This window comes from Acomys minous (assembly GCF_964271855.1).
Source record: "Acomys minous genome assembly, chromosome: 9".
Classification (NCBI taxonomy): domain Eukaryota; kingdom Metazoa; phylum Chordata; class Mammalia; order Rodentia; family Muridae; genus Acomys; species Acomys minous.
Window position 1 is genome coordinate 73717867 of NC_140490.1, and position 23590 is coordinate 73741456.

A 23590-nucleotide genomic window follows, 5' to 3' on the forward strand; every position below is an offset into this window, starting at 1 on the left:
CACATCACATCATCACATCACATCATCACATCATCACATCATCACATCATCACATCACATCATCACATCACATCACATCACAACATCACATCACATCATCACATCACATCATCACATCACATCATCACATCACATCACATCACATCACATCATCACATCACATCACATCACATCACATCATCACATCACATCACATCACATCACATCACATCACATCACATCACATCATCACATCACATCACATCATCACATCACATCACATCACATCACATCACATCATCACATCACATCACATCACATCACATCATCACATCACATCACATCACCACATCACATCACATCATCACATCACATCATCACATCACATCATCACATCATCACATCATCACATCACATCATCACATCACATCATCACATCACATCACATCACCACATCACATCACATCACATCACATCACATCACATCATCACATCACATCACATCATCACATCACATCACATCACATCACATCACATCACATCATCACATCACATCACATCATCACATCACATCACATCACATCACATCACATCATCACATCACATCACATCATCACATCACATCATCACATCACATCATCACATCACATCATCACATCACATCATCACATCATCACATCATCACATCACATCATCACATCACATCATCACATCACATCATCACATCACATCATCACATCATCACATCATCACATCATCACATCACATCATCACATCACATCACATCACAACATCACATCACATCATCACATCACATCATCACATCACATCATCACATCACATCACATCACATCACATCATCACATCACATCACATCACATCACATCATCACATCACATCACATCACATCACATCACATCACATCACCACATCACATCACATCACCACATCACATCACATCATCACATCACATCATCACATCACATCATCACATCACATCACATCATCACATCACATCATCACATCACATCACATCACCACATCACATCATCACATCACATCACATCACATCACATCACATCATCACATCACATCACATCACATCACATCACATCACATCACATCACATCATCACATCACATCATCACATCACATCACATCACATCACATCACATCATCACATCACATCACATCACATCACATCATCACATCACATCACATCACCACATCACATCACATCATCACATCACATCATCACATCACATCATCACATCACATCATCACATCATCACATCATCACATCACATCATCACATCACATCATCACATCACATCACATCACCACATCACATCACATCACATCACATCACATCACATCATCACATCACATCACATCATCACATCACATCACATCACATCACATCACATCATCACATCACATCACATCACATCATCACATCACATCATCACATCACATCATCACATCACATCATCACATCACATCATCACATCATCACATCACATCATCACATCACATCACATCACATCACATCACATCACCACATCACATCACATCATCACATCACATCATCACATCACATCACATCATCACATCACATCACATCATCACATCACATCACATCACATCACATCACATCATCACATCATCACATCACATCACATCATCACATCACATCATCACATCACATCACATCACCACATCACATCACATCATCACATCACATCATCACATCACATCATCACATCACATCACATCATCACATCACATCACATCACATCACATCATCACATCACATCACATCACATCACATCACATCATCACATCACATCACATCACATCATCACATCACATCACATCACATCACATCACATCACATCACATCACCACATCACATCACATCACATCACATCATCACATCACATCACATCACATCACATCATCACATCACATCACATCACATCACATCACATCACATCATCACATCACATCACATCACATCATCACATCATCACATCACATCACATCACCACATCACATCACATCACATCACATCACATCATCACATCACATCATCACATCACATCACATCACATCACATCACATCACATCATCACATCACATCACATCACATCATCACATCACATCATCACATCACATCATCACATCACATCATCACATCACATCATCACATCACATCATCACATCATCACATCATCACATCACATCATCACATCACATCACATCACATCACATCACATCACCACATCACATCACATCATCACATCACATCATCACATCACATCATCACATCACATCACATCATCACATCACATCACATCATCACATCACATCACATCACATCACATCATCACATCATCACATCACATCACATCATCACATCACATCATCACATCACATCACATCACCACATCACATCACATCATCACATCACATCATCACATCACATCATCACATCACATCACATCATCACATCACATCACATCACATCACATCATCACATCACATCACATCACATCACATCACATCATCACATCACATCACATCACATCACATCACATCATCACATCACATCACATCACATCACCACATCACATCACATCACATCACCACATCACATCACATCACATCACATCACATCACATCATCACATCACATCACATCACATCACATCATCACATCACATCACATCACATCACATCATCACATCACATCACATCACATCACATCACATCATCACATCACATCACATCACATCACATCATCACATCACATCATCACATCACATCACATCACATCACATAGCAAAAAAACCCTCAGCCATTTGTGGATCTAGGTTTAACCTGTAAGAACTTGGTATTTGTGGTTCTCTGATAATGTTTGTGTGTGTGTGTGTGAGAGGGAGAGAGGGGGGGAGGGGAGATTTTGATTACATGGCATCAGAATCAAAACATACCCAAGTTATGTGGTAACATAATATAATGGGTAAACATTTTTGAGGCATTGTGAACCCCATTTTCATGACTGTATAATTGGTTAGTATGGGCAGGAAATGTTGGGTATATTTTCTATTTAGAGAAGTAAGAGAATGTGAATAGGAATACATATTCATATGAAGGAATATCCTGAATATATTGATCCTTTTCTCCTTCACATAGAAAATATTAATAATAAACTCACTCTTCATGGTTTTCTTTATTAGAGGAGAGTATAAAACAGTAAATACTGACGTCCTTCATCTTAACCATTTGTATAGTATTAAATACATTATAATGGTCTGTAATTTACTTGAGGTTAATTTCTTGAACTAAAATATTATTTGGTATGTTGGAAATTAAAATATAATTGATGAATTATAATTTTAAAAAGTAGGAACAGAAATTCTAAGAAAACATTTAAATTAAGAAAAATGTCTTTTGGTAGCTAGTAACTTGATTTTATTTAACTGTCTAATAGGAGAAATGGTAGCCTTGAAAAAAGTTCGTCTGGATAATGAAAAAGAGGGCTTCCCAATTACAGCAATTAGAGAAATTAAAATTCTTCGGCAACTCACCCACCAGAGCATCATCAATATGAAGGAGATAGTGACTGATAAAGAAGATGCTTTGGATTTTAAGAAAGACAAAGGTATGTATACAGATTTAGTAACCAAGTGTTTGAAGTCATGATATTTCCAACTTGAAGTTTTTATTAGTAGATGATCATTTTGAGTATTGAGTAAATAAAAATGTTCTCTAATGTCAAGCTATTTTAAAAATTGGTAGAGTTAAAGAGTTACATTATTTACTTTAGTAGTTCTTGCGGTTTGTGAGTCAGCTAAGTCAAACGCATTTAGCAGTGTTTCAGCCAAGTACTGAATAGTAACACTGTTTTTGAGCCTATATATTTTTGTACTTTTTACTGATTGAGAAAAGATATTAGAGCAGATTATACTGTGTTTTTACATTATGAATGCTGTGAATGCACAGAAAAATTTAAAGATGTATGGAGGAAGTCTGTGGGCGCGCGGGTGCATGTTATACATGTCTGGGCACATGGGCTGAGGTCAGAGGAGATACCAGGTGTCCTGCTCCATCATCTGCTTTACTCCCTTAAGAACAGTGCTTATCAGTGAACGTGGTGTTCTGCTGATAGCCAGCAAACCCCGTTGCTCTTCCTGTCTGTAGCTTTCCATACAGCTGGGCTTACAGATGCACGTGACCATTCCCAGTTTCTGATTATGTATTTTGTGGTTTTGAATTAAATCCTCATGTTTCCTCTCTTGTCCATCACCACAGCCTCCCACTGGCACCTTGTGGTAGGCATGTACTGTATTTCTTAAAGTATGGCAGCAATGTTCTTGAGATTTTCCTCCCAAGTAACTTGATATATAGTTGCTTTTAGTTAAAAATACTACTAAGAAAAGTTTGACTTTTATAAAAAATAGTTGCCATAGGGCATGCATTAAGTCTAATATAAAACAGACTTAGTTGGAATGTGTCTTAGTTTTTTTTTTTATTGCTGTGATAAAATACTCCAGGCAAAAGCAACTTGTAAGTTGAGGGGTTTATTTGGTTTACTTTTCCAGGTTATGGTCTATCACTGAGGGAAATCAGGACAGGAACTTAAGCAGGAACTCAGCAGAAACCATGGAGGAATGTTGCTTGCTGGCTCACTTGCTAGATCATGTTTAGTTAGTTATCTCGTATAGCCTCGGATCACATGCCTAGAGACGGTACTGCCACAGTGGGCCGGGCTCAACTACATCTATTGGAAATAAAGGCAGCGTTCCACATACGTTGCTATAGGACATTTTGGTCAAGGCAGTTTCTTAGTTAAAGATTTTCTTTTCCTGTGTGACTATATCTGTTTGACAAAAAGTCAATCATCATAGTTTGTGATTGAAAATTGTACTTAGTCTCTTTCCTGGCTATATACATAGTCTTACTCTTCTGGAATATACAGTTTAAATAATTGATAGATCATATGGTAATTATCTTGTATAAATTACCATGTTTAAAAGTATCCTGTATGCACTGTAGAGCTCAGCATCATCTTACCTGTTACTTCTTAATGATATTTCTTGTTTGTAAAGCCCATATTTCTTATTAACTTGACATTTACATGGTTTGTCATCTTAGCCTTACTTTATTGCTTCTGAATGCATAATAGAAAGGAAGATACTTACTGGCTTTACATTAGTTATAATACTTGGATTTGAGACTTAGTGACTTATGGAGCATTGTGACCTTATTAATAAGGTCTTTTTATCTCTTCTTAGCCTATTTCTTTCCACTCTTAAAGGAGACCATTATATATATCTCTTACCGTTTAGTAACAATTGAACTTTAATCATGAAGTAGAGTACAGATGTAATTTGTTTTGCCTTTATAGCACCTTGCAGATACATTAGTATATTTGCTCTTCCTCTAACATGCCCTGAGTCTCCTGTTTTGATCTGTGAGGTCACCTCCCTGCCTACTTCTCTAATCCCAATTTTACTGGTTTTGTTGTGTTTGTTTTGTGTGAGATAGTTTCTCTGTGTAGCCCTCACTATACTGGAACTGACTCTGTAGACCAGGCTGGCCTGGAATTCATAGTGATCCCCTGCCTCTGCCACTCAAGTGCTGAGATTAAAGGTGAGTGCAGCGGCTGCCTGGAGCTATTTTTTATTATGTACCAAGCTTCAGTTACATTGGTCTTCGGGATCCGAAAATACACTAGTAAACTTTGATGCCTCCAAGTCATTACATATAATGCTTTATGTGTTGGTACTTTTTTTTTCTTTTCATTTTTTTGTTGTTGTGTTGATTTTTTTTGAGACAGAGTCTCTGTGTTAGCCTTGGCTGTGGAGTCGCTTTGTAGACCAGGCTGGCCTCAAACTCACAGTGATCTGCCTGTCTCTGCCTCCCAAGTGCTGAGATTAAAGGTCAGTGCCAACACGCTTGCCTCCATGTTGGTACTTTACACACACACACACACACACACACACACACACACACACACCCACACCCCTCACAACAACCCCATCTTCCTCTACACCTTCACACCATGTCCTGCAGAATATGGTGTTATGGGATTGAAATTTTAAAGATGGATTTTTTGCTACTGAATATTATTACCATATGAGGCCTCACTATTCCAGTATTTCCAGCTTCCACTAGATAGACACACATTTAAAATAACTCCACCGCTAAAATGGTACAAAAACTTTCCAATGATTAACTAAAAATAATTACTTAGCTTGCTATTGTCTTTACAAAAGTAGGAGCTATACCTGTTTTGTTGTTATCACACCAAGCACAGTCAGCCAGTACAGAATTTGTTAAAATGATTAGTTGCTGAGTGAATAAATGAACTTTACTTTTATATTACTGTCCAAACTTTCTCTCTTGCTCTCGCTCTCACTCTCTCTGTCTCGTTCTCGCTCTCTCTTTGTTCTTTTGAGACAGAGTTTCTTTGTGTAGTCTTGCCTGTCCTGGACTCTAAATCACAGAAATACGCCTGCCTCTGCCTCCCTGAGTGCTGGGATTAAAGGAGTACACCATCACGCCCCACCTCTCCAAACTTTTAATACTCCTGAAAAAGGCTACTAGTGCATTTGAAAGAAGAGTTTAATAGTTTTCCTTGTATTCTGCTCTTGGTCATACTTATTTTGCCTTATTAAATTATAAATTCTGTGAAACCTCTGTTGTTTTAATTGAACAATCTCTCATCATTCTATTTTACCAACAAAGATTCAGGAGGCAGATACTGTGGTAGAAAACTTGCTAGCTCAGAGAGGCAGAAAGAGCACCCAGCTGAGCTTCCTAACTCAGCTCACAACTCAGTGAAGAAGTCCAAAAAGGCTAGCTCAGCTGATAGCCAGGAAGAAAAGGCCAAACAAAAACCCTAGGCTTAAAGCCTAAAGCCCAAAGCCCCAAAAAGCCAAAGGCCCAAGAGCTAAGAGCCAAGCTAAAATCCCAAGCTAAAAAAGCACCAAAGACCCCTTCTACTTCCACACGCTGTCTCAAACACCCCTTAACTCAAAAGTCCCTCCTACTCTTTAATCCCTGTCAGCTGGTTCCTTGCTTGTCTCTTGACCTAAGATTGGCTTTATTAAGTCCTCTGTACAGATAGCTCTAGGATTAAAGGTGTGTGTAAGGCTGGCTGCACCACACCTCACTCACCTGTTTAGAATAAACAGAAAGGTCTTGGATTAAAGGTGTGTTAGGCCTCAACCACAAGAAACAGGGGCTTACAGTTCAGTCTCAGGGATCACAATGGAATCAAAGACAGGAGTTTACAATTCACAATCTCATGAGTCACACTGAGAACAAATATCCTGCAACAAACCTTTCTCTTTTTTCATTCTTCTACAATGCACTACATTTCAACAAAACATACGTTTCATACATTTTTGATGCCCACTTCAAGATATCTTTTATTATTCATATTAAGAATCATAAAAGTACAGCTGGACGTGTATATAGTGAGTTCTAGGATAGCCAGGACTACACAGAGAAACCCTGTCTTTAAAAACCGAAACAAACAAAACCGTAAAAATATACTTTAAAAAACAGTGCTTCGGTGCTTGAAATTATTGACATGCATTTCAAGACAGCCAAGTTCTACCTTTCCAGCCATTGTGCATTAATTGAGCTGTAGTGCTGTTGTGTTTAAATACTGAGGAAATATAAATACTCCTTAATTTGTAATTTTTCTTAAAAATTACGGAAAGAAACTGGTATACTAGGGAATGGCTTTAATTCTAGCACTTGGGAAGCAGAGGCAGGTAGATCTTTTTGAGTATGGACCATCGTGGTCTACATAATGAGTTCCAGGCCAGTCAGGGTGACATGGTGAGATGTCTTTAAAACACACACACACACACACACACACACACACGTGATAAATTCACTGAACAAAGGGATGATTTATATCTTGATAGAATGGACAGTATAAGGTTTCATTATACTACTCAGAAGGAAGTAAAATGTAAAAATATGAATTGTTTATTTTTTGAGATTTTTACCTAATAGTTTTAGACCATGACTGGTAAAGAGTTAACTGAAACTGAGGATAAGAAAGTGCTACTGGCGTATATTCTCAAATATAGACCAGTATGCCCAACATCTAGAAAATAGTTCCAACTCACACATCATCTAGAGAAAAAGGTATGTGTTCTTGCTGTTTCTGTTTAACATCATACTTGGTATTAGTCAGACCAATTGCACTAGAAATGAAATAAAATAGCTAGTAAGTGGTGAGGGTGTGGGTAACTTGAAAACCTTGTTAGTACTGTGATAAGCACTGTGAGGGATTCTGGAAATTAGAAATAAAATTGTCATATGAAAAATTGTGCCTCGAAAAACAAAACAACAACAAAGAATTGAAATTGGTTTTAGAATTTTTTTTTTGAAATTTGTTAATTGTGACAGAATTTATAATAGCCCAGAGTAAGAGGCAGTACAAGCCTTTTTTGGATAGGAAAACATTGATAGATAAGGGTGGCATCTAGATACAATGAAGTGTGATTTCTGAGTCTGAAATGATTTTTCCAATGACACTGTAACCAGTTATACTGTGGAAGGTAACACTAGTATATATACTTTGACTAGGAGGTTAAATGTATTATGTCAAAAAGTAGAGTGATGTGTATGGGGCTTAGAAGAATGGGAGGCTTTTATTGCATGTTAGGCAGTCAGAGAATTTAAATTGTCCAAGATGGGAAGAGTTACAGAGGCGAGCGGTGTTGTTTATACCACTGTGTGAATGTAATTGTCTCTGAACTGCATGCCTAAAAAATCAGTAAGATGGTGAGTTTTGTTATAAATGTTTTTAGAATTACATATAAAAATCTCAGTATTTTCTTCCCTTTGTACTCTGTTTTCTTCTTCTGGAAAAAGAAAACACACCACTTAGGTTTATTATGGTCTAGTAATACCTATGAAGCATTTTGTAAAATATTGACACACAGTATTAGGCACATCCTAGTGGTAGATTAATGATAAGAACAAAATGAGATTCTAATAGAAGCAATTTTTTTTTAATTAGGAAGGAAGGATGGAAATTTGAAGAGGTGAATAGTTTTAAGTCTGTAGTACAACACATTATGTGGAGCTCAGACATTTAGTTATTAAAACTAAATTAATTTTTAAAAATGTACTTTTGGGGGTTGGGAAATGCCTCAGTGGTTATGAATACTTGCTCTGCAACCATAAGTACTGAAGTAAATCCATGCATGGCTATAACCCAGCATAAGGCTTTTTATATTGCTGTATCTAGACTTGAGCTCTTTGCTAAGCACCCTCACAGGTCTGGGGCCTTGTTGGCCAGCCAGCCAGCCTGCCTATCTTAATGAGGAGCTTCAGTTTCGAAAGCTCTGGTCTCATACACACTTACATATACCATGCATACTCAAAACACAGCCTTTTCTGAATGCTTAGGAGTCTCTAATCATTAGTACTAAAAGTTGTCAAGAAAAATAAAACGACTGGTCCCAGAGGACAGAAGTTGCAAGGTGAGAGGAAGTGCAGAGGGAGTCAGGGAAGGCTGGTGCCCCAGGTCAGTCTCGGAGAGCCATGTGGGGGAGGAGAGAATGGGCAGGTGTTCTCAGATCTCAACACAAGGGCTACAGAACGAATAATTACATGCCAAGATTTTTTTTTTTTTAACAAAGCATCAATAAAATCTAACTAGCTGATAATAACCAACTAGAAGGAAAAGAGTCAGAGGTTGGGGGGGGAGGTTTAATTACGACATTGGAACACAGCTGGATGTGGTGGCACATGCCTTTAATGCCAACACTTGGGAGGCAAAGGCAGGTGGTCTCTGAGTTCCAGGACAGGCTGGTCTACAGAGTGAGTTCCAAAACATCTAGGGCTGCACAGACTAGCTTGGTCTTAAAAAATAAAAACAAACAAAAAACTCCACTTCAGAATACAGAAATAAAGGACATAAATGACTATTAAGGGAATATATGCATATGCAGCCAATGCAAATAATTCATTCTCTAGTGAAGAGACAAGAGGCTTCTTCTTCTTTGCTTTGTTTCTAACATTGTATTTAACAAGTATATGTGTTACATATTTACCTATATGGAATTAAGGACAAAGTATGTTGTCTTCTACAAATAGGTAATGTTTATATGCCTTATAATGTTACTAAGAAAGAGACTATTCTTTTTTTAAAAATATATTTTATCAATTTATTCATATTACATCGCAATTGTTATCCCATCCCTTGTATTCTTCCATTCCTCCCTCCCTCCCGCTTTCCCCCTACTCCCCTCCCCTATGACTTCTCATGGTGATGGACTGTAGCCTGTAGCCAAATAAACCCCTTTCTCCCCAAGTTTCTTTAGGCCATATTCTTTATCAAGTAACAGAAAGCAAACAAAGGATTAGAGAAATCGTTTTGTATGTGTGTCATTGCTCTTTTTTCCCATTTGTTTTTTAACCTGATTATTCTTAACTTTGATTTCCTATGCCTTGTGGGATTTCCCCCCTTACTATTTTTTTTTTCTGTGTGGAGATTGGTGGCAAAGGCACCCCATCTTTTGAACACCCAGAAGATCTCCTCCTAACTTACTGTATTGCTGGGAAGGACAAGCTTGGCCTTCTGATGGTCCTGCTTCCATCACTAGAGTGTTTGTTAGGATTGCACCCGGGCATCTGTTACCACACTTAGTTTTTTGATGGGCTGGAGGTTAGGCCAGCTTGGTAGGCAACATTCTACCACTCAGTGACACCCCTAGCTTGTTATGTATGTAGGCTTTGTGTTTTGTTTGTTTGCTTGCTTCATTTTTTTCTAATTTGAATTATAAAGAAACATTCTGGTACTTAAACTGTTTTGACATGCTTGTCCTGTATGAAGCCCCTGAATTTTCTGGGCTCTTCTCTTTTACTGGCCCTTTTCTGTTGCATTTCCTGGTACCATCCTTGTTAATTGCTGTATCCTTGTATTTTAACTTCTGCAGAGTTAGTTCTTTTCCTTTTTTTCTTTAAAACATTATAGTTATTTTCATATATGCATGGATATCAATTCTCAAACTTCCCAGTGGAAATTTGAATGGAGTTACAATACTATGAGGGGCAAGGATCTATGAAAAGGTATGTATAGGGGAGCCTCTAACAAGGCTATCCCCAGCTGAGGAGCTGCTCATGGCTGCTGAGGTGGAGTGAGTCAAGTTTCTTTGGTGTGTCCTAGGGTAGGTGGTCATGCTTATGCATGGTCATGCACCCTACTCATAGGGATAGTGTTGATTGGATGCAGTTGTTTAAAAATAAAGGATGTGAGTAGGAACTGGAGAGAGATTTGAGAATGAATATCATCTAAGTACCGAAGAATAAATAAAATACTGAGGGTGTGGATCATTAACAGGAATAATAATATAATGCTATAAAGTAAAAACAAAACAAAACAAAACATAACTTTTAAAGAACTTTTAAGAACATGGTATGATTCCTTGAACATAATAAATATGTGATAGAACGGTTTTAAGTAAATGGTGCTTTTTAACTTACAGTTCTAATTTGGACTTCTCATGGTTACAAGATTGTTCTTTAAAATATTGCTTATAATAAACATTGTAGGCAAATTACAGAGCTAAGGAATTATGAACTTTACCATGGCACATTAACACTGGGAAATGCTATAGAGCCATTAAAAACATGCCAAAGCTAAGATTAGAAAAATTGTTAAAATAATAGGCAAAGTTTAATAATAATATTTTTGGTAATATATTCTAGGACCACAAGGAAAGTTTTTTTTGGGGGGGTGAGTATTATCTTTAGTGTAGCCAGTCTTAGTGGTGTGTGTGTGTGTGCATGTATGTGTGAAAACCACGTAATTTATCACCTCTAAACACATGGCATTTATTACTATCAGTGAACATATAGAATCAGGTAAAAATATCTTCTGTTAAAAATATAAATTTAAAAGCATTACTTTTAAAACTAATTGAATTACATAGATTTAGTTTGCAGAATTGAGTAACGTCATTATTGGGGTGTGGCCACCGGGCTGGAGTTCTGACAGGAATTGACTTTTGGGGTCCATAGGCCATCTGCAACTAGAGTCCTCCTTCCCTTTTTTATATACCTTAATCTTTTTTTTTTCTTTTTGACATTATAATTATGTAATTTCTCTCTTTAATTCCTGGCTTTTCATTAATAATTATTATATATATTAACAATTACTACATACATCTTCCTGAATACATGCTGTCTGTACGTTACTTATTTGTGCATGTTTTTAGAGCTGACCATTTGGTACTGGGTCACCAGTTGGTGTGCTTTTCTGTGTACAGATTATTTCTCCAGCTCCTGGGATGCAGGCATGTTAGTGCGGCTTTATGGATAGAACCTTTGACATTCCTAGGAGACAAAATCTCACAGCAGACTCTGTTCTTGTGACTCTTCCACAGGGATCTCTGATGCTTAGGGAGTAAGTTGTAAATATATTTCCTTGGTACTAGGCACCACAACTTTGCCTTTTGTTTGTAGTTTTCTGTGATAGCCTATATCTGTGGCAAAAAGAAGTTTCCTTGATATGGGGTGAAGACCACACCTATCTCTGGGTATGAGAACCAGTATTTAGAATGTAGTTAGGCATTATGTTCATTTAGGAAAACGACAGTTGTGGGTTCTCCTCATGACTTCATAGCTCCAGGTGGCTGACTGTGTTTCCACTAAACAGGCATTATATTTCTCATTTTTATTTTGTTTTGTTTTTAGTTTTTCGAGACAGGGTCTCTCTGTGTAGCCTTGGCTGTCCTGGGACTCGCTTTGTAGACCAGGCTGGCCTCGAACTCACAGCAATCCACCTGCCTCTGCCTCCCGAGTGCTGGGATTAAAGGCGTGTGCCACCACCGCCTGGCTCATTTGAGTTGGTCTTAGGTCTGATTGGAGACCAACAGACCTGTTGGTTACCAGCAAGGTTTTGTGTGCCACCGTTGCACCCTTAGAGTTATATTGCCATGCTGGTCTATGTTGTGGTTCAGACATTATACTTGGTTGCTTCTGTCTTTTGTAAGCGTTCATGGTGTCTTCAGGTACCCTGAGGAACTCCGGGAGAAGGTTTTCAGGTCGTTTTCAGCTCAGGGCCTCTGGATCCTGCTTCTAAAGAGGTTAGTTTTCACCCATACACACTTACCTTTCACCTCTAGGGGTCAATAGCAACAGCCTGTAATGTTTTGGGAATATCTTGGACAACTCTGACCAACAACTCAGAGGAGGGCTTCTCATGCCCTGTGTTGGGGGATTTTGTTAGGGGTCTGTGGCTCTTGCCTGCCTACATGGGGAGATTTGATTGAAATATATATGCTTTTACTTCCCAGTTTTTGTTTTTGTTTTTATTTTTATTTTTTGAGACAGGGTCTCACTATGTAGCTCTGGCTATCTTAGAACTCAAAGAGAGCCACCCTCTTCTGCCTCAAAGTTTCTGGGTTAAAGGCATACACCACTGCCTATGTTGTCATTCTGTCTGAGTCTTATATTAACCAGTTCAACTTCAGAGTAATTTTATTGATACCTAGAAAGTAATTTGGGGGGACTTTTTATCAAGATAGTGTTAAATCTATACATCAAGCAAGGAAGAACTGATACTGATTGAGCCTACTGTTTATGATTATGGATCACGTTTTTATTCATTTGGATTTGTAATTTATTCCATTAGAATTTTGTAGTTTTCCTTGTGAGTGTGTTGGTGGCTGCCTGCCTGTGGTTCTTCAGAGACAGGGTTTCTCTGTGTAGCCCTTACTGACCTAGAACTCTGGATCAGATTAGCCTCAAACTCATAGATATGCCTGCCTCTGACTCCTGGGTGCTAGGATTAAAGGGATGGGCCAACCATGCCTAGCTCATGTTTTTAGTTTCAAATTCTGTTTATTATGTGCATATAGGAAAAAGTCTGTAGTTTTCTGTAATTGTGAATATGTGTGAGGGATGTGTGGGTAGGTGTGTGTGTGTGTGTGTGTGGTGGGGGAGGCTTCTCGTACATAATATTTCTTCTCTTTTCCCTCTTTTCCTTTTTTAAAGCCTTGAAAGAATGTTAACATACTGTGATTATTTCATGTTCTTGGATATTCTGCCTTTTTTGTTTTTTTGTTTTTTTTTCTCCCCAAAACCAGGGTTTCTCTGTGTAGCCTTGGCTGTCCTGCACTCCCTTTGTAGACTAGGCTGGCCTTGAACTCACAGAGATCTACCTGCCTCTGCCTTCCTGAGTGCTGGGATTACAGGCCTGTACAACCATGCCTGCTTCTCATTTTTTTTTTAAATCCCAACCATCACCCTGCAATTCACTTTTGAACATTCATTCCTATTTACATATTTTTGTACTCAGTGATTCATTCTTTCCTTAGACGTGTTTGATATATTTGATGAACCTGTAGAAGATATATTCTTTCTTTCTTTCTAAAGCAGAATCGTTTTGTTTGTTTCTTTGTTTTACAGGTGCTTTTTTAGAACAAAATATTTAGCATAGACAACCAAGAAGAGGAATAGAGCTTTTTACTTGATTGCCAAGATTAATAAAATTATTAATATATGTAAATATAAGCTTCAAACTATAGCACCTCTTTCTGTGTGTACTAATGACATAGCAATAGGACAACTATAAACCTTCCCTCCTTTGTTAAGCCCTTCAGTGGCTTACACAGTGTTCTCATGTGCTGACTTGATCCTGCGTAAAAGGTGAGCAGAAAAGTCATCATTGTCTATACCACAGAGCAAGCAGTGCATGTAAGTGGAAGTGGTTTCAGATCAGTTTGGGAAACTGGAAAGACATTCCTTATTATTTCTGTTACAAAACTGACTTTAATTCTTAGACCATGTACACTTATTTCAGCTACATTCTTAGCATATTCATCATAGCTCATAACAGTTCTAGATGAGATAATTCTAATACATTTGTTACCTTTACTTTTGATGTATATGCTTATTGTGTTTTTGAGACTGTTTTAATATACCTTGTGAATTTTCTTTGAAACCATAATTAATGATAGAAGAATTACTGAAGTACAAAGGTATTTAGTGTAAGCTGTTAAGCCCACCTGGTTAGCTGTTTGGGCTATTTTTGATGTTTGCTATACTTGCTAATATTTGAGGCTGAATTTTCCTCTCTTGTTTATGGCTTCTCTTCCTAGTTAGTTGTTTTTCTGTTTTTTGGCAGTGTTTTTTTTTTTTTTTTAAATAAATAGGGCCTGAATGTGCTTTTTTGATGTACTCTCTGGTCTTTCATCTATGAGCACTATTAATGGTATGGAATGGGGGTAGAGTAACTATTTCTGTAGTCGTTAGCAAGCTTGTGTTCCAAGATAGTGTGTTCATGAGTCATGGCTGGTTTCTCTCTCCTTTAATTGAGATAGAGCAGCTAATGTGTGCTAGAGTTGAGGCATCCTTTGGTTAGGTAGTTGAAGGGCAAGTGGGCTCCCTGGGGTGGCTAATCTCTGGGAAGAACTCTGAAGGAAAACTTTGCTAAAAACAGGAAGCTTTGGGCCAGTGGTTCTTAACCTTCCTAATGCCATGACCCTTTACTACTTCTTAACGCTGTGACCCCAGCCACAAAGTTATTTTTGTTGCTAATTCATAACTATAATTTTGGCACTGTTATGAATTATAATATAAAAATCTGTGTTTTCTGATGATCTTAGGTAACCCTTGTAAAAAGGTCATTCAGCTTCCAAAGGGGTTGAGACCTGTAGGGTCAGAAGCACTGCTCTAGCCATATTGTTATTACAATTCTTTCTCATTTTACTGGTGACACAATGTGAAAAAATTTTCCCCATGATCATTTTGATGTAGGGCTTCTAGTGATAAAAGTTTATCTGCCTGTTGCTCTAATTTAGAAAAGGTAGTCATGGTTATTTTCTTTTTATTATTTTGTGCTAGTGGCTGCTGATTAGGAGTGTTTTTCCTCATTCTCAGCATAAGGAATTCTTTTCAACAATTTGTTGTGAGTTTGTATGTGAGTGTATGTGTGCATACATATGTGTGCATATGTATGCTCCTGGAAGCCATACGAGCATGTATCCCCTGGAACTGTAATTGCAGAAAGTTATGAGCCACTTGACACGGGTGCGTGGATTGAACTCAGGTCTTCTGCAAGAGAAACAAGGATGCTTAACCACTGATCTATCCATTATCCATTATTATTATTTATTATTAGTAGTAATATCATATTTTTCATCTTGCTTTTTAATAAGTAGTTTGACCTTGCATTTGAGATTCTTCTGTCAGTGCTGAATTCTTCTATACCTAGTACATAACTCAGTGTAGCATATTGCTGAGATATTTATATTTATCTTATATTATTAGAAATATGATGCGATTTTATACTTAAAAGCAATTTTAGACTAAGCCACAAGTGTTCAGTGGGCTATGTAATTTGAAATGAAACATATAAGTATTTATAGTCCCCCTCCAAAAACTTTGTTAGTATTACATACTCTAAAATTGTTTTGTTAAAGTGGCACATTGTTTTGATCTATACATTTGGAGTTGTAATGAGATTAAGCATCTTTCATGTTGTTTTGGACAAAGACATTCTTTTGAATATTGGAGGCTCCACTTGAACCTGATAAAGCGCTGGCAATGACTTTGAACTTCTTATTGTGATCTTTGAAGAACTCCAAAGTGCTAGGATTACAGACATAAAACCATTGTGCCATCTGATGCCTGTTTGGTTTCTCATCCTGTGCTGTGGGTTGAGTTTCTTTTGTACTTGTTTATAAGGCCTTTTATATCACAGACACCATCTCCCAGTTGTCTTTCCTTCACTGGCTCTATGCTGTCTTCCAGTGGCATTCTTAAGTCATTTAGTGGATTCTGATAGTTACATTGTCATTATATTTCCTGTGATGTAACTCCTTATCTCTCTGTGGATTATAATTTTATCTAAATGACTTTTCTCAGTTACTTTTTTTTACTTATTTATAATTGAAATCACCATTTCCATAAATATTGGGTGAACATTTGTAGTTGTTTTCTGGTGTGTATTTTGTCCCACTGTCTTTCTTTAAGCATGACAGGGCATATTAATTTCTTGTAGGGCAAAGTGTGTATTTTCAATAGTGTTTGGACGATGATGTGATACAGTTTCTTCAAGGTGAAGAAACTCAGTCAAAAGAATAAAATTATATTATGGAGTTTTCTATTTTGATGTTTAATTCTTGTTACTGTTTAGTTCTAGTCGTTTGTATTTTTCTGTTATTGTGGTATCATTAAAAACTTTTACTTGTGAAAATATGTGTAGTGTGTACATGTGTTTGCATATGTATGTGCATGCGGGGGCCCATGTGCCTGTGTGTTCATGTGGAGGCTGAAGGAGCATAAAGGCTGTCCTGCTATACTTCCGTAATTATTCCTTGAGATAGGTTCTCTTACTGAGTCTGAAGCTGGCCATCTCAGGTAGGCTAGCTAGCTAGTGAGTATCCAGATCTTCCTGTCTTCACCCCCAACGCAGATTATAAACGATGACCACCATGCACAGCTTCTGCATGGAGATTTGAACTCCGGTTTTCAGGCTTGTGTAGCAAACACCCTTAGCCCCTATGCCATCTCCCCAACCTTTAAAACCCCCTTTTAATAAATTGTAGTTGTGTGTATAGTCTTGTTTTTTGTGTGCAGGAAAAGAATCAAGGCTTTTCTCTAATCCAACGATTTCTCTCTGTATTCTTTAGATTTCTAGGAACAGAGTTGTCTCATCCACCATTAACTAATTATAGTTTCCTTCTGAGTATAACTTTTTCTTTCTGAGTATAACTTTTATCATTAAATTTTGCATGTTAACATCTGCACAGAATTAATGACCATGAAGATTTTCATCTCCTCCAATGTCTAGCACTTTCCTATTAAATATGCCACTGGTTATTGTCCTCACAGACATACTATAATAAGCCTTTAGACATTGTCCTTGTATTGCATCATTGTGGAAAGTTGTTTGCTCTGTTAAAAGTTAGGAGCTGATTGTGAGCTGTGTTGGGTGTCATCGTTGGCACGGTACTGGTTTTTTTCTTCCTAGATCATGGCATGGCTTTTTAATACTTTTTCCATTGTTTTCTTGCTTCAGTTTTCTAAGATAGAGTTTCTCTATGTAGCTGTTGCTTTCCTGGAACTCACTTTGTAAAGCTTTACGTGATTGTGATATTTCTTTATTTAGATTCAATTTTATATGTTTTCTTTAAGAGTTTTAAATACTGAACACTAGTTGTATATCGTAAAGTTGTAATTTTTATGCTTTCAAATATAGACTTACATAAACAAGTTATTTGTCTGGTGAAAGCTTAATAGAAACCAAAAATGACTTTGGTCTGTTTGGGCTCACATTCTTATATTAAAAGTAATACTTTCAACAACTTTTAAATTTACTTTGAGCAATACAAATTTTATTCAAACTCTACTGAAAGCAAGTTGTCTGATATAGGGAAGAATTATCCGATCAAAAACTGTAAAATGTAGAAATTAGCAGAGTTGCTTGTTGTATGTCATAATGGCTTTCTGTAGACTTCATTTTCTTGAGTTTTTTTTTTTTTTTTTATACTAAAGTTCTGAGAGAGTAAATGAGTCTTACAAGTAAGCGACAAAGTAGCTACTAGTTTCAAGGGTTGTCTCCATCATACTGTATTTTATTTAAAAATATTTTGAACCTCTAGATAGATTATAGGATTAAAAGTCTTTAATATATTACTTCTTCTCATTCTCAGGTGCATTTTACCTGGTGTTTGAATATATGGACCATGATCTGATGGGGCTACTGGAATCAGGCTTGGTTCATTTTAATGAAAACCATATAAAGTCTTTTATGAGACAGCTCATGGAAGGCCTGGATTATTGCCATAAGAAGAACTTTTTGCATAGAGATATTAAATGTTCAAATATCCTTCTAAATAATAGGTATGGCTATGAGATTTGTGTTTAAAATGTTAATGTAATATAGAATGTCTTATAAACTCAGCTTATTCCTTCAAATGTCATGGGTAACAAACAACAGTCAGCTAGTGTTGCCTGTCAGTTGTCCTTCAGGAGCTCAGGGAAGGGTTGCAATGGACTTTGTGCTTTTGTTTGATACTTTTCCAGGTATTGTGTAGTGAGTCTAATAACGACTAATAATTCAACTTTAGGTTACATAGAGATTTTTAATTTTTGTTTGTAAGCAGTCTTCAAATTAAAAAAGAAATTCGTATTTTTATTTTATGTGTACTGGTGTTCTGCTTGCATGTGTGTCTGTGTGCAACACATGTACAGTGTCTCTGGAAGAGGGAGTTGGATACTTTTGAGACTGGAGTTACCGATGTTTGTTAGTTACCATGTGGGTGCTGTGAACTGAACCCCAGTTTTCTGAAACGGCAGACAGTATTCTTAGCTTCTGAGTCATTTCTTTATCCTTGTCCCCACCTCCAAGCATTAATTTTTTTCACATGTACTTCTAAATTTGTATATAATGCTTATGGTTAATATTTTCAGACCAGCATAATTCTAGTATTTTGCTTTTACTTAGTACTCTTTTTAAAGTTTGAATGAAACATGTATTACTTGGTTTTAAAGCCTTTTTAAGAGCTAGATAATTAAACATAAAGTCAGACACTGTGACTTAGTTCTTGAGCACTCCCTGCTTGCACCCATGCCCAGGGGTCACTGAGGCACTTTCCCACATGGGAGCTGAAGCCGCACCTGAGATGCTGCTACGCCAGCACCGCTAAAATAATAACAGTGTGCTGTTTCTAGACTACCACACTACTGCATCCTTTTAATAGAACCTAGAGATCTAAGGCCCGTCATAAAATAAGGTATTACTTGTCTAGATTAATTAAGATGTATATGGTTTATAAATAGTTGCTACACTACTGTGTATGAAGTTAACACACATATCTGTACATCTTCAGGACAGTATAGTCCCTCCAATAGTTTGGATATATAGCTGTCTGAATCTGAAAATTAAGAACTTACAGATATGGATGATTGAATGGACTCATAATGACAACAACAAGAAGAAACTACCCAAAACAAATGCTAATTGTTACATTGTATAATTAACCCAGGCTAACCTTGCCTGTAGTATCAGCAGTACTGTGAAAAAATTGATGTGTGGTTTTGTTTTTAATGTGTTTTCATTAAGCCCTAGGAATAGAGTGTAAGTATACCATCAGACTCATGGTAGAGTAATGCTTTTTTTTAATTTTGTCTTATTTCTACCAGAGGGCAGATAAAACTTGCAGATTTTGGACTTGCTCGTTTATATAGCTCAGAAGAAAGGTAAGAGTACTTTGAAACAAATTACTGTAAGCACTGTGTTCAGTTTTAGAAGTTATATGAAGTATATTGGTTTATTTTTATAATTTTGTTTTATGTGTATGAGTCTTTGGGCACATGTATGTATTTGCACTACATCTATGTCTTGTATCCATGGAGTTAGAAGAGGGCCTTTGGATCCCTGAAACTGCAGTTACAGAGGGTTGTGAACTGCCATGTAGATGCTGGGAACTGAACTTAGGTTGTCCGAAAAGCCACAACACAGACATTTACATTTCTTCAATAATAAAGAAAAAAATCTCCTTTGGCTGTTTTAGTGTTATAATTTTGTATTTAGTTTTAAAATAAATTTTATTTTTAAATGGTGGATAAGTTACAATTTTTATTAAAATGTATCACTTTACATATGACTTCAGTGAGTTTAACTACTACTTAAAATTTTAGTGTAGATCTAGACAGTAAGGTTCTTAGGTGTTCATTTAATAATAAAGTTGGATATGTGCTTTATGAATACTACATTTAAACTCTAAAACTTTGTTTTATTATTTTAGACTTTACCTTTTTTGTTTTTGTTTTACTTATAAACTATTTAAACTATTTAAACAAGCAATGGTGAGGAAATTCAGTGTTTAAGATAGAGACAGATGGAGCTTCTCTGGCTAAAGTTGGTTTGTATCTGACTGGCTCCCTCTGTGTCTGGTGGTAAAGAAATAGGACTCTTATAGAATTAATACAGATTTCAAAATAAGATATTTTGTCCAAATAATGATTTTATGTAAATAAATATTGATTGGGTTTAATAAATGTAGTCAGTATAGCCCATTTCTTTCCTGCTTTTATTTATATATTTGTTTATTTAAAAATTCATTGTGAATTAACTGATGTTATCCTTTTTAAAAGTTATTTTGTAATTGGTGATTAAAATTATATTGTATATAATACGTTGTTTTGAACTATGTATAACTGTAAAATGGTAAAAGCAGGCTAATTAGTCAGTATCTTGTGTCAGATTTTTTTTAAAATTGGTTGTAGGAACACTTAAAATCTCTTAATTTCAAGAAGATACTGGATTATTAGGTTCATCAAGTTGTTTGATAAACATTTTGAACTTACTCCTCTCATCTAACTGCAAATTTTGTACCAGTTCCCAGTCTTCAACACAAAACTGTTGGCAACTACCACTCTTGCTTGTCCTTTTTTAGCTTATGTATAGAAATGAGATCCTGTGGTTTGTCTTGTGTTTTGAGCCCTTATAATGTAATGTCCTTTAGGTTTATCTTGTTGTTACAGTATGGACCAACACAGTATGTATTAGATTTTTTTCATATACTTTTTTGGTCATAGTCCTTCTACTTCCCCAAACTCCATGTCACCTCCCTGTCCACCCAATTCATGGTGTGCTAATGTGCACAGGCCTTACTTTCCTCATCAGTTCTTCAGTTGCTGGACACATTCAGGTGTGTCTTTGTTGTTGTGAAGGACTGAGTGGCAGAATCAAGGTGTTACAGAGGTCAGGTTTTCAACCCTTTTATTTTTGTTTTAAGACAGAGTTTTGCTATGTAACCAAGGCTGGTCTTGAACTCAATGACTTAACTACTTCTGCTTCTAAAGTGTTGAAATTAAAGATGTGTGCCTCTATGCCTGCCTCTAATTTTTAAAATATTTCATAGTAATGTATCTTTTGGTATCTTTTGGTAGAATTTGCCAAGATAATGACAAATGTTAGATAATCTAAACTGTCACTTGAATAGTAGTTTTTAAAATTTCTAAATAATCTGTTTTTTTGTGGGGGGGGGCACATTTTGGTTAATTAAGAATTCTGTTTTCTTAATTCCATGATATTTCACTGCAGTTATATTGTCCTTGGCACAATTAATCTGCCATACTTGAATGTAAATCCCTTTTTTGGTTATGCTTATTTATATTGGGCTATACCTAATTGATTAACCTTTTTTCCTCATTGTACTCTTTGTTTTGATTATGTAAAAGGAGAAGGCATCTAAATTTTCAGGCAGTGTCCTGGCGTCCCATTTCCCACCACCTCCCTAGGAATCTCACCTATGCTGTCACTCACTACAAATCTAAATTTCAGTGTTGATATATGCTATATGTATATAATGTATGCTATTTATCTTTGAAACTATATACACACACACGCGCGTGTACACACACACACACACACACACACACACACACACACGCCACTCATATATGTGCTGTTTATCTTTGAAACTGTATGTGTACATACGCATGCACACACGTGTGTGTATGGGTTTGGTTTCTAGCAATCACTTGACACCTCAGTACCATCTGTAACTCCAGTTCCAGGGTATCCTAATGCCGTCATCTGGTTCTGGTCTCCAGGGGCACTAGGCACACAAATGGAACATATATGATATAAGATATGTAGGCAAAGACTCATACACTCAAAATAATAAAGAAAATATTTTTTTTGAGCCCAAATCCTGGGCTCAAAGTTTTGCTTAGTGGTAGAGCACCTGTCTAGCATGTTTGAGGCTGTGGGCCCAACCCACAGAACTACCAAAACCAAAATGCTGCCAAGTTGTGACTTACAAAGTACTCAAATAAGTGAACACACACACAACACACATACACATACACACACACACACACACACACACACACACACACACACACACACACATCTGTTATGCTTGTTGCCAGTAGTATCAAAATAAAACTACCTTAAATAGTAATCAAAATCTGCTGTATTTCTCTGTGGTCCTATCATAGGGGGAAGGGAGAAAAGTTGTTTTATTTTTATTTACTCAGTTTACATCCTGATGGCAGACCCCTCTCCTCCCAGTCCCCCTCTTGTATACCTCTCTGACCATCCTCCTCTCTCCTCAGGGAACGAGGAGGTCCCCCATAGGTACCAGCCCGCGCTGGCACATAAAGTCACTGCAGAATGAGGCACTTCCTCTCACCCTGAGGCCAGACAAGGCAGCCCGGTTAAGTGAGTGGAATCCAAAGGCAGGCGTCATAGTCAGAGAGGGCCCCAACTCCAGTTCCTGGGGGATCCTCATGAAGCTCAAACTGCACATCTGTATATATGTGCAAGCTGCCTAGGACCAGTCCATCCGTCCTCTTTGGTTGGTTCAGTCTCTGTGAGCCTCCATAAGCCCAGGTTAGTTGACTCTGTCGGTCTTCCTGTAGAATCCTTGACTCCTTTGCCTCCCACAATTGTTCCCACAATTCTTCCATGTGACTTCTTCAACGCACTGTTAATGTTTGGCTGTGCATCTCTTCATTTGTTTCCATCAGCTGCTGGGTGAAGTCTCTCGGGAGAGTTATGCTGGGCTCCTGTCTACAAGCATAGCAGGATAACATTCTGAGTGTCA

The 23590-nt window shown here is 37.1% G+C and overlaps 1 protein-coding gene across 4 annotated transcripts in view; it reads left to right on the top strand.

Moving 5' to 3' along the window:
* Positions 1-23590, top strand: part of CDK13 (cyclin dependent kinase 13) — a 93275-nt gene that overhangs the window by 37577 nt on the left and 32108 nt on the right. For all 4 annotated transcript variants that reach the window (XM_084795177.1, XM_084795179.1, XM_084795178.1 and 1 more), the window contains exons 5-7: positions 3475-3645; positions 18683-18872; positions 20175-20231. In XM_084795177.1, coding sequence (XP_084651303.1) covers positions 3475-3645; positions 18683-18872; positions 20175-20231 — 418 coding nt within the window. The remainder of the gene's footprint in view (positions 1-3474; positions 3646-18682; positions 18873-20174; positions 20232-23590) is intronic.